This window comes from Centruroides vittatus, unplaced genomic scaffold, assembly GCF_030686945.1.
Source record: "Centruroides vittatus isolate TY-2023 unplaced genomic scaffold, ASM3068694v2 contig_459, whole genome shotgun sequence".
NCBI lineage: Eukaryota > Metazoa > Arthropoda > Arachnida > Scorpiones > Buthidae > Centruroides > Centruroides vittatus.
This window is the reverse complement of record NW_027122255.1, coordinates 2,152,534-2,166,312: the sequence shown is the minus strand read 5'-3', so window position 1 is coordinate 2,166,312 and position 13,779 is coordinate 2,152,534. Positions and strand designations below refer to the sequence as shown.

Below are 13,779 nucleotides of genomic sequence, written 5' to 3'. Positions count from 1 at the left end.
TTTTCTTTGCGGCATTATTTAATACAGATTCAAATTCCATGCCAACCTTCAACATATATAAAATCTAAACTCTCGAAAATTTGGATATGTTAACACCTTAAAAAAAAACGATCATTTTAATATTGAATAAAAAGACTGTTGTAAAACTTTGTACTATAATTTTATATATATTTTTTAGTTCTGAAATCTATTTCATTTTTGTATAAAATAAATAAAACATGAAATTACATAAACTAAATATTTAGGGTAATATAAATAATTTATTGAAAATACTACTTGTTTAACTGGTAACCATTTTAATATATTTTAATAGAAAGAATAGAGATGAAATTTCTGTACATAATTGTCAACAAAACATTAATTATCACTTCCTGATACTGATTCTAAACAATCATCTCCTGATTGAGATTTCTGTATATCAACAACAATTAAATCTGGACTATTGCTAGCAGGCAACATTGGATCTATAATAATAGAAATACTTATGAATTACAACATTAAATAAAAATTAAGATTTACGTGATATACATATTTGATTTTTCGTACCTGAGAGGATTAAGTGGGCAGAAACTGTCTGTTTACAGTCATCAGAAATTTGCTCAGATCCTAAGTCTTCAACTCCTTCATCTAAACCCTCTGAATCATCCATATTCTATAAAACAAATAATACAACAATTCAGTCAATATTTATTATAATAAATTAATTGTCCAAATATTTGACTAAAGACAATTTTTTGTCGAATATTTGTAAATCACTCATACACAGAGATGAACAAATGAAAAATTAGACTGAATTTGCTTTGATTCAAACCTTTTATGGCTGTAAGATAAATTCTGATTGTGATTAGACATAATTGGAAATGATTTAGACTGTTTTGACAAGAGAAAATTGACACTTATCTGCTATACTCTTGTGAAAGATAAAGAATAAAGTCACATTAAAATTTATCTATATTCCTCTGTCATAACAAGATGTATTATATTTCACTGCAGATGTACAAGTGTTCAAGGTATTCACAATCAATAGTGACATATTTGCTTTTTTATTTTTTCCATAATTAGATTTATAATTTTGTTTATAAGATAATTAATGAATATAACCAAAATTTCATCTGAATTGGACAAAAATTGCAGGCGTTATAAGGAATTCACACACAGACGACAACTTTTATATTAGTAATTATCTTATATTTTAAGCTATGTGAACCAGTGCTGCATTTCAACTGAGATGGATTTAATACTTAGATTATTATTGCACATTCAAGATTTACACCATAAATCTGATTTTTTATCTATCAAAACTAAATAATACATGCATTTAGGTATTGCAAACTTAATTTTGTCATACAATTACAAAACAACAAAAGGGATAGGACCTGTTCATGAAATACAAAACAATGATTAGAAATACAGCCAACAACAATACACTGTTTAAAAAGTAGTTACCACATGTTTTCAAACTGTGTACAACCAGGTACAGACAAGAAGTACAGACTTAGTTCCACAAAGTCCAACAGACAAAGCAGATATCTGAAAATGGCAACAAGGCCTGAGAAGTCATCCTATTGCTTAAGTTTGCAAAGATAAATTTTCCTTGTGGAATACATTCAAAGATTGTGTGTCTTTGCACCAGACGATTTACCAGAATCATGCACAAGAATTACCACAGCTACAATTGGTACCAACAGTCTAAACTGGATATAGTCTGAGAGAAATTATCACTTTGATGTTTTCAGCATCACAAAAGTAACACACATCAAACATCCGTAGTACATTAAAAACATTGTGATTACAATCTTTCAAATGATATATTATAGAAATAAAATCAGTTACAAATGACTTTGTACATATATACACACACACACACACACCATATTTTTGCAAAATGACCAGCATGCTGGTCATTCTGGGAGAGACTATGAAATCAGATTTTTCTGTATGGTAAAAACCAGCATGCTGGTTTATCCTGAGGGGAATGCCGGCATGCCAGTTTAAGTGAAATTATATGCATCCCTCTCTAAAGGGTGCATAAAAACAAACAAGCTTTTATTCTAAAACAGCAAAACTGCCAGCATTACATCAAAAACTATGATTATATGCTTAATTTCTTTATTTTGTCTACTTTCTAACAACATAAAATACTCTTGGAACTCCAAAAGTGCTTTTTTTCATGTATTTTATTGTCATTTGATTCAAAAACACAAAAATAAACATTTTAAATTTAAGAAACTCTCTGTAAACTATCTCAGCTTACACTGATTAACATCACCTTGGTGTGAAATTTGACAGAAAGGTATTATTTTTAAGGTCAGGGTAGATGATCAGTGTAGCCCACATTAACTTACTACTACTATTAATGTCAATAAGTCATTAATTGTGTTTACTGTCTTGTAAATGAAAACACTTCCTGATTTTAAGTTGGTCAAATTACAATTTTATTATTTTATTGTACTGGGAAGAATGTTTTCTGTAACATTTAATTAAGGACTAGTTTCATTTAAATATGATTTTATATTTTAGTCACAGTTTAACCAGCATGCTGGTAACCCCAGGGTTTTAGCATGCAGGTCATTCCATGAAAATAGAGTACACAATAATATAAAATACCCATGGTAAATTTTCATTAATTTGAATTCTTAAAATTCAAATTAATGAAAGTTATTGTGCCATAATAAATATTTTGCATCAACATTTGATTACCTGATTTTGAAATGTCTCTTCAATCAAAGATTCCTGGTCATCTCCACCAAAATCTCCACTATTAACTGTAGGAGTGGACGCATCAGATCTCATTTGATCTGAATTTAGAGTAAGAACACCAGAAACACCAGAATGAGTTGCAGCAATTGTATTTGGAGCAAGTGATGTTAGAGCTGTAGCACCCCCTGTGGCACTTATTATTATTTGTGGCTGAGAACTCATCTGTATGGCCATATTATCTCTGCCTTGAAGACTCTCAGTCTGAAACAATCATATATTAATAATTATAACATTAATATTTTTTATGACCAACAGATTTTACAAATGAGGAAATCTGCACTATATTTAATATTTTATTGTATCTTAACAGAAGCTTGAAAATAATTTTAATCCTAAATTAAAAATAAGTAATATTATTCTTATATTGTAATCAATAAGTTGCAAAAGCTATAAATTTTCATAATTATTAATTTAAAATACAATATTTATTTTATCTGTATTAGTAATATTTGTCAAAATATATTTCAATAGGAAAATTAAAACATTCATAAAGATCATTACACTTCATATCTATGTAAAAAGAAAATTATGTTTAATAAACTATTATAAAAATTTTTTAAATAATTTTTTTAAATTATAGTTTATATTCTTATTGGAAATGAGTATCTAAAAAAGAACAGTATTGACAGACAACTGTGCAGATATCATTTTCATACTTCCAAAATCCACTATCATCACTTATATCATATTATTTTTTAAAATTTCTCTCTTAAAGCTGATGCATTTAATGCCAACAAAATTAAACTGAACAGAATTTACTTTTACAGCATTAAATATTCGATAAATTCTATTCATATAGTAACAACTTTATTTCTAAAAGTATTTTTTTAAACTCTAAATAGTAACAATTGTTCATGAAATATTTTATTTAACATTAATACCTATGTTAGTGTGAAACTGCAAATTTTTAAAGGGATTGTAAAAATTAACATTAATCATTTTTTCGACATGTAAACATCTTCAATAGAAAAAAAACGGAGAATCAGATCGGAGGTCACCAATTGTGATAACAAGTCAGTGGGAAAGTTGACACTTAGCTGTCGAGAATGCACCATCATCGTCCACAACAGATGATCACGTGACCCCTTTCCCACAACAATGATATAAAAGCAAGAGCTACCGGAAGCTCGGGGCGATCACATTTAGAAGTTATATTTTACGATAGTGCCACCTCGACTCCCAGACCTCCATACTACAGACCAGGTTCAGTCCTAAGAGAAGACATCGAGGAATCCTACAGCTTTCATGCACATCCGATCGTCGCATACTGCTCTTCATATTCATCCTTAGAGGTATTTTGGAGCTGCACTTTGTAAACTCTCTCTCTGATAGATTAAGAACGCAACATAGCTTACAGATTAGTCGCCAATTTTGTGTAAATAATATAGATCATAATCGCATTTAACCTTAGAACTTATATAGCCTCCTATAATCTAAAATTAGTTATTCAATAAATGCTTTGTTATTTCGTTAAACTTGTCTCCTGTCACTCTGGAACCGGACACCTGCCGACTTGCTCAACCCCCTCGCCACTCAATTTAAACCCATCCAAAAGACAAAGTGGACGAATTTTACCAACTTGATGTGTAAGTGGCAATTAGGATACTGACCTTGTGCCCTCTTATTCTCACATTAGGTTCAAAGATCAACAATGCTCAATGAGCTAAAAAAGTATCATAATGTATTGCTGTTTTACAGAAACAAGAAATTGTGCATTATAGCTGCTTATAAAGAGCCATGACACATTCTAGCATTTTTTAAAATGCCATGATGCAAAATTTGTTTTTTGGGCTATTAAAAAAAATTATCACAATGTTTTCCAGCATTATTAACGTACCACAATGCATTGCTGTAGAAGCAATATGAGGAATTTTTATTACACATGCCATCTTAACCCAGTAAGGAAGAGCCAATTCAAGGTAAACTTGGTCATTTGTCAGTTTTGATTTGATGTTACATCAGCAAACATGTCTGGACATCAAAGAAGACCTATTCAAATGATTCTATGCTGGCAATGAATGAACAACTGCTGACAACTTCTCGTTAAGATACATGATGCACCCTCAAGTTCACTATCTTTTTGGTCAGTCTCAAATAAAATATCTGAAAGCAAGTAGTGCCTTGTAAGCTGTATTGTGAGAGGTATTGTATCAACAGAAAGTGCAAATATTATTCAAAAAATATCAATGGTAATTTTAATTGTTGTTCTAACAGTTCTTGAAAAATAACTTAGCTTGGCAGTTGTTCTTGATTATTACAATTATTTAGCCATATATCCTGAACTCTATTTGTTACTACAGAATAAACAGGAAATGACTGTGGTATGTTGATAATGGTGGAATGTACTGTGGTCACTTTTTAACAGTCACAATATGAATTTTGTATCAATCGATGCATTTTTTAATATGCCAGAATGCATCATGGCTCTTTATAAGCAGCCAGAATGAGAAATTTCTTGGTATGGCTATTTCTGTAAAGCCACAACAATATTATGGTAATTTTTTTCCACTCATTGAATATTTTTAATCTTTGATCCTAAAACACATATTTCACAAAACTATAAGTATTAAAGATATTTTATGCACAATTTATTTATTTTTAAAATCTTTCCTGGGACATTAACATCTTTTTCATGCCAATCTCATAATAGAAGTAGATGTGTGTTGAGAGATGAAATCCAACATATCACAGTAATACCATCCTACAAAATCTGAATTAAAAACATAAGTGCTCCAGTGTTGTACAGTAATTACCTCTATCATCTTGGCTATCATGTACATTTAATAATGTGTTTTGAAGGCTTTATATTTTTGATGTAAATGGAAAAAAAATTTTTTTGAAAATGATTGTATGCTGTTAATCTAAAATATTTCATATAACTTACTGTAACAGCTTGAATAATTATTTGATTTGGTGAAATTGAAGCTGTTAATGGTATGGACTGAGTTGGATGAGTGAGTAGGAAGGTTTGTGGATTAGCTGGTGTTAGTTGAATTCCTTGCGGCAATACTTCCAGAGTCTGTAACATGGGAGACATTCCTACTGATGAAATTGTTGTAGCTGGAGAATTAATAGTTTCCACAACCGTAGTTGTTACTAAATTTGTTGTAACACTTGAATGGTTTAACTCTATAAAAAATAAAAGTTTATATGAAATCATCAATATTCAGGATTTAAAATGATGATAAAAATAATGTACAATGAAAATCATAGAATAAATTTAAAAACAAATTATTCACTTTTAAAATATGCTATATAATAGCTGTAAAAGTAAATTTTTCAACTGTAAATGAAATATTTATTCAAATTAACTTTTACATAATTGCTAAAATTTTGTAACAGACTTACTATTAACTATAAAATCAAAATTAAGAATACAAAATACAATGTATGTTCAGAGAGTTCCAGGATAGATCAAAAATCAAAACATCTTATTTAATAAATTTCTTTATATTTTATATTTCAAAATAATCACCTCAAACTTTGATACACTTTCTCCAACCATTTCAAGAAACATTTAGAAAAACAAATTTTTTTCCAGGATAACAAAATTTATTTACCATTTGTCTTAAACAATATGAATTCTATTGACTGAACATTATGATTGTGGATGAATGGATGAATGTGGAAGATTGTGGACATTATGGTTGTGGATGAATGGATGATTGTGGAAGAACAAGAGTTTGAACACTCATTCTTCCACAATCATCCATTTTCCTAAACTAATTCATCTTAAATTTTTCTTTACCCAAGTTGAAAACAACTTTAAAAGGAAAATGATTTTGAATAAACAGAACTTGGAAAAATCAGCTTCTAAGTGTTTTGTGAATTCAAATCATTGAAGAAAATGGAATGACGTTCAGAGTGATTATTTGAAAATATTAAATAAATTTCTTTACATTCTAACATGTTTTGATTTTTTTTAATCAAATAATGGATAAAAAAATGAAAACCTTGAACAACCTTGTTCATTTCATCCAATATATATATATAATATATATATATATATATATATAATGAATTCTGTCATCATTACAAAATTATAATTTAATAATTACAATTCAAAAACAATATATATATATATTGGTTTCGAAATGTAATTATTTGTTTTAGCAAAACCCAAACAAATTTTTATTCCTGTATCAAAATTATTATATCAAATTTTATGATCTTACCTCGTATAGCAGCAGTTGAAATAGCTCCTTCCATTTCTAAAGGACTAGATATAGAATCTGTTGGACTGCATAAGATAGATGTAGGTGTATGACCTGTTAAATGAGCCTGAGGATGAGAATGCAGACTGGAAACATTTTCCGACGTTGAAGTGGATTCATCTTTTAACCTAATTTTTTGAACATAATGCTGATACAAATAATCACATATATCTGAAAGAAAACAAACCTTTGAATATTTATTTATTTAATTATTTAATATATAATTAGGAACTGTCAGCAAACAAAAGATATTCCTCAAATTAACAAAGAATAAAAAACATGATTTACGAAATAATGCAATATATGTTAATGCATTAATGTATGAAAAATTTTAAAAATTTATTAAAAAAATATAGCAAAGACAATAAAATTAAAAACATAATAATCCAATATATATATAAAGACAGTAAAGATCAAGCAAATACTACATACCAACATTATAATAAAAGGATTAAAAAAAAATAAAAAAAAAGATCTTATAACATAGTTAAGAACATACTACATTTAGTATGTACTTTTAGCAAAGACTTAAAATAAAATAAAATTTAAATATAAAATATTTTTACATTTTCTTTTAAAATGGACGAGACTTTCATGCAGTAAATGTTTTACTGGTTTTATAATTTCAGTAATACAATAAAAAATAGATGTGTGATATTGTTAAATGCAGATGAGGAAAATCACAAGAAGAATCACAGGTATTTTTAGATAAAACAAGTGAGGGCTTAATAAACCATTAAAATATTTATAAAACAAAAGGATACACTCAAAATATTTTATATGTTCCCCGTATATGCATCAATCTTCCAAAACTTTACATTTGGGAAGATTAATGCATATATGGGCAACAGTGGGATTACGAGTTTGTGAAAAGTTACATAATTTATTTAAAAATAAATATGATTTATCAAGTTTGTGCAAAAGTTTGGAAATCAGAGATGGAGCAGCCATAGACCAGATTGGAAGACAGTAATCAACTATTGAAAATTAGAAAAGAAAACTGAGTGTAATATGAGTTTATGTGATATAGTTTTACAGAATCTCCGAAGGATTCCTCGGCATATTGTGAGAGATTTTATTACTTTATCAATATGATGTTTGAAGTATATATGAATTATAAAAGAGATTACTTAAATATTTTGATATATAAAGTGCATGTTATTTTTAAATACTAAGTTTGTGTTCCAACTTTTAAACCATAACATTTTTATTAGAAAGTATTATTTCAAGAATAACAAAAAGAATGGTAGTTATTGATGTTGATAAATTACTCCATTTTTTCACTCACTGATATTATGTACTTTGAAATTGTTAAAATATAAATAATAAAGCAAAATAGCTTCAATGTTGTTATACCATATACATTACTTGAAACTGTCACACGTTAGTCTATCATGTTATGGCATCAACACTAAAAAGTTCTATTAAATATTTAAATTTTTATTTGAAGAAAGGTACATATATTATCATCTTTTGCATATATAATTTTGATTTCATTCTTTAGTTTATAGATAAATCACATTTCTATATACACAAAGATTTCTAGATGATATGATTCCATAATAAATATATTCAAAATGTTAACTAATTCCTTTTAATGTGAATATTTCTATGAAACATAACTGAAGTTGATCCAAAATATTATTAAAAATTGCAATTATTTATTGTTTTAAATACATTTATAGCAATTGAAGAATGTCTAAAAAACATGTGCAATTAACATTTATTTTGATAAGACTCAAAATAATAAGGAAAACAAATAAATAAAAATGCAGAATAATAATAACTGTTGTAGGTGTGAATCGGGATAGTGCCAAAGAAAAAGAAGTAGCTTTTAAGAAGAGTGCTGTTATCAAGAATACCACCAGGTAAATGTTTGTGATCCTGTACCACTGGAAGTGCTGTTAAAGTGAGAGACACTAGAAAGAATTTGGATCAAGAATTATTTTTAGAAGAGATAAGAGGTATGTTGAGTGAAATGAAGGATGCTATAGAATTAAAAATAGAGACGGAAGTGCGTTTAGTAAAAGACAATTTTGTGGAAATGAACGATAAGATTAATATATTGACGGAGAAAATTAATAAATTAGAATTCGTTGAAGACTGCGGAAATGACTAACAATATGCAAATTATCACTACTCTAAACAAAAGAGTTAACACACTTGAAAGTAATTTAAGGAAAAGAAATTTGGTATTGTTTAATGTGGAAAGGAATAACAGGGAAAATCTTTTAGATACAGTATCAAGGTTAATTCGGGAAGTTGTCAGTTTATCGAATGTCCTTCTTGACTGTGTTAGACTTACAAAAAATACCGAAAATAATGCAATGGTTTTGGTTACCTGCATTTCCATGGAAGCAAAAAGAGAAATATTGAGTAGTTGGAAGAATAATTGTACCAAATTGGATGTTTCTGATTGGAGGAAGGCAGTATGCATAAGGGAGGACCTTTCTGTTGAATGTAGAGAGAAGAGAAAAGAACAGATGGGCAATTTAAGACAGGCCAAAAAGGAGGAGAAAATTGCATATTTCAAAGGTGATAAATTGGTGATAAATGAAAACTCTCGTAAGGTTGGCAGGGATAAAGATGAGGATGGATGTGTCAGTAATTCTTTTTTAGGAGTAAGCAAGATTCACTAAAAGTTCTCAGTTGGAACATGAACGGATGGAAGAAGGAATATGAAATGGAGTACTGGAACATTGTGAGAGAGTTTCATATCTATTGTTGAATGAAAACCTGGTTAAGTGAATTGGATTTGAGAAAGCCTCCGACAGATGTAAGTAATGCATATGAATTTTATAAGATTAATGCTACTTGTATATCTGACAAAGAGCAAAAAAGAGGGGGGGTTGGTACTAATGATTGATAAAGAATTGAAAGATGTGGTGGTTTGTCCCTTTAAAGATTGGTTACTTGAAGTACATTGGAAAAATATAAAGTTTATTTTTGTTTATATTAGAATAGAAGTTTACGTTAAATGTTATAAGTTACTTGAGTCATTGTTTGATTCTTTTCATAATGAAGAAATATATTTATTGAGTGATTTTAATGGAAGAATTGGAACTTTGAATGAAATGGAGTGGGGAGGTAGTGTTTTCCCCTTGTTGGATTATAGTGTTTATCAGAGCTCAGAAGACAAATGTATCAATAAGATAGGTATGAAGTTAGTGGAAGTATGTCAAGCAAAAGGTTTGATGATTGTGAATGGTCAAGTTAAGGAGGATGTACAGAAAAAATATACTTTTATCTCACATTTGGGTAAAATTGTATGGGTAAAATTGGGTAAAAAAATATACTTTTATCTCACATTGATTATTTGTGTATAAACTAGTGATGCCATGAATATTCGGCTACTATTCAGTATTTGGCCTATTTGGCTATTTTTTAATATTCGGTATTCGGCCGAATAATACGCAACATTCGGCTGAATACCGAATACCAAATTATGGGAAAAAAATGCACATATTACTCAAAAATGTATTTATTTTAATCACAAATTATTACATTTAATACTTAAAATCTATCAGTGGTAAGTTGTGATGAATGAAAACAATTTTTTCAGCATTTGTTGATAGCAAACGATTGTACTTTTCCTCATAAACTATACCTGCTTCTGAAAATAGCCTCTCACTATATACACTACTGCCGGGAGACAATAGATAAATCTTACCAAATTCTGTCAGGCTTGGATACTGTTTTGCATTTGCTGACCACCACTTGTAAAGGTCTGAGACGTCCGATCTAGGTGAACAGTTTTCATATAAAAATCAATCTCATTTGCAATAGCACTTTTCTTCTCCACATCCTCATCATTTTGCATATTTTCTGTAGCGACTTCCTCAAAACAGTTCCAGAAACTGTCGTGTATTTCAATGATTTTATCATTTTCACTGCTATTTCTTTTCTTACGAAGTGGAGAAGAATCCTCATCGGTACTAGTAGACTCATCACAACTAATTTTCAGAGCTTCTAAAAGAACTTTTTGTTTTGCTCTTTGCGTTTGAACTAATCCAGGAAACTGGCTTTGAAACGCAGATCAAGAAAAGTGGCAACCAGATATTTGTCATTCTCATTAAAGTTGAACCATGTTTCAAGCTCAACTTGCGTTGCAAGCTCAAATTGTGTTACTAATAGTCATAAGGATTATTAGTAACACAATTTGATGTAATAATGAACATAATGCATGTTGTGACACAATCTACTTGCAAATAAAACAAATGCGCCCGCGGCGTCGCACCGCAATGAGACAGGTTGTAACTTGTCACCCGCAAAATGTACACATACTTTGCCGAACATTCAGCTATCGAATATTCAGTGCTTCAGCCGAGAGCATAGCCAAATATTCAGTATTCGGCAAAATCATTATTCGTGGCATCACTAGAAATTATTGTATTTGAGTATAGATGACTGTATTGAATCTGATCATATGATGCTGCATAAAGTTTCTGCCAAAGGGTTGAAAAAAAGCGCTATCATAGACAACCGGTCCAGTTTAATAGACGATGGAAGAATGAATGGCAGGAGGCATTTGTCAGTGAAACACAAGGGTATTTGTTGGGACAGGCAATTCGATGATAGGATGAGCAAATTAAATGAACTTATTGTCATGGTGTTTGGTATAATGGAGAAATTTAGACACAGAGAAAAAGGAGTTAAATGCTTCTCCAGGTATAATTCAGAGTGGTTCGATGATGAGTGCTTAGAACAAAAGGTTAATGTGAAAAATAAGCTCAGGAAATGGAGGAGACTTGGAGAGTATTGGATATTGGAAGAATATTTATTATCAAAGCAAAATTTCAGAGTGCTTTGTAAAAGTAAGAAACAGGAATATTTGACCAGTTTTATCAACTGCTTTCAAAGTGTATGTCAAGTCAAATGCTTTGGGAATGTATTCGTAAATTAGAAGGTATAAGTAAATTCTGTATTCAAGAGGAAATTAAAACTGAATTGCTTATGCACTTTAAAAGTTTATTGTCTAGTGATAACCTAAATAAGAAAATTATTTGTTTGGAGATGATATTTGTAAGTTATCTTGACAAGCATATTTCTCTCAAAGAACTAGATATTGCTCTGAGTGAGGCAAGGTCAGGTAAAGCAGCTGGCCCAGATGGTATTCTGACAGAATGTTGGAAACTGGTAGACAAGCAATTGCAACAGAAGCTGTTGGATATTTTTAATGAAGTCCTGGTAACTGGAATTTACCCTGACAGCTGGAAAATGGAGAGAATATTTCCCATTTTTAAATCAGGAGATGTAAACAATACAAGCAATTACAGAGGAATCGTATTGTTAAACACTGATAGCAAAATCTTTTCAACAATCCTATGTTATTGTTTTGGACAGAGTGAGCTTATTCTGTCAGAGATGCAAGCAGGTTTCTGTCAAGGTTATTCCACAGCGACCATATTTTTGTTTTGTGGAATTTATTAAAAAAAAGGCTAGTCAAAAACCACCAAAAAGTATATACTTGTTTTGTGGATTTCTGGGCTGCATTTGACTCAGTGAATCATCTGAAATTATGGAGGAGGCTTGCTATTTTGAGGTTAAGCTATAAAATATTGAATTTATTAAGATCGATGTACATGAATACATCAGCATTTCTGCTGGTTAATGGTACTTCTTCTGAATCCTTCTACTGTAACAAAGGAGTATGGCAGGGTTAGCCCACTGAGTCCATTACTGTTTACTTTATATATTGATTGTTTGGTAAATAGATTGAATGAGATTTCAAGATTTAATGGCTTATGGTTAGAAAATAATACTTATATCAAGATTCTGTCTGTTGTATGCAGATGATGTGGTGATTGTGGCTGACAGCCTGTTTGAATTACAGTTGACAATTGATGGTCTTCTGAGTTTCTTAACTGAGATGGACTTGCAGATTAATATTAAAAAAACTAAGATAATGGTTTTTCAAAATGATAGTAAAAGATCAAGTAAGTTTAATTGGTTTTTGGATAAACAAGAGATTGAAATAGTTGAAAAATATAAGTACCTGGGCCTTTGGCTAAAATATAATCTTAATATGAAAGACCACTTTGAGATTACTGCAAGGAAAGCTGAAGGTACTTTGGTGAAATTATGTAAAATTGTTAATATCCCAGGGCTGACCTCGTATTCTCCACATTTCAGGTTATTTAATTCAACAGTTAAATCCATTATGTCCTATGGTGCTCAGGTCTGGGGTTTGGCTAATGTCAATATGAGTTAATTCATAGAGAATTTTTGAAGAAAAAGTTGGGCCTCAGATTTCATGCATCGAATGTGGCTGTTTTATGGGAAACTAGACAGATACCACTGAAAATCTTTTTTATAAAAGCAGTTCTGAAATATTATGTAAGAATATTGGAACTACATAGGGATAGGCTACCTAGAATCAGTATGGAAAGAATATGGATAAAAGTGGAGAGTAACTCATGGTGGCTGGATTTCAAAAACTGTCTGGAGCGGCTGGGATTTGGCGATAGGGTTACCGAGAAACAAATTGATAGATGGAAAGAACGAATACTGTCCATAGTATTGAGATGTATAGAACTGGAACTACAGGAGATGAAGAATGTGTTGAATAGTTCTGGATTATTACATTAATTTCATGTGATTAAGCCTGATTTTGGCATGGCAGGTTATTTAAGGGATGTTGGAATCTCTATTGCGATGAAAAACAGATTGCAAGACTGCAGTTAAATTGTTTTATGTCAAGAAGTGCTTTGGTGTGTATAATCTGCAACAAGATCTGTAGTTATAGTGACTGGTGCTTCCATATGTTTAGCAATTGTGAAAATGATATGGATGGGGAATACTTAAG

The 13,779-nt window shown here is 30.2% G+C and overlaps 1 protein-coding gene across 3 annotated transcripts in view; it reads right to left on the bottom strand.

Annotated features, from left to right (window-relative positions):
- Positions 1 to 240: 240 nt before the first annotated feature.
- The window catches only part of LOC136977455 (cyclin-D-binding Myb-like transcription factor 1), a 68,185-nt gene continuing 54,646 nt past the window's right edge, over positions 241 to 13,779 (bottom strand). For all 3 annotated transcript variants that reach the window (XM_067272946.1, XM_067272947.1, XM_067272948.1), the window contains exons 12-16: positions 6,936 to 7,145; positions 5,645 to 5,889; positions 2,701 to 2,961; positions 547 to 652; positions 241 to 464 (exon numbers count right to left, since the gene is read on the bottom strand). In XM_067272946.1, the coding sequence (XP_067129047.1) occupies positions 358 to 464; positions 547 to 652; positions 2,701 to 2,961; positions 5,645 to 5,889; positions 6,936 to 7,145 (929 nt within the window). In that variant the 3' untranslated portion in view covers positions 241 to 357. The remainder of the gene's footprint in view (positions 465 to 546; positions 653 to 2,700; positions 2,962 to 5,644; positions 5,890 to 6,935; positions 7,146 to 13,779) is intronic.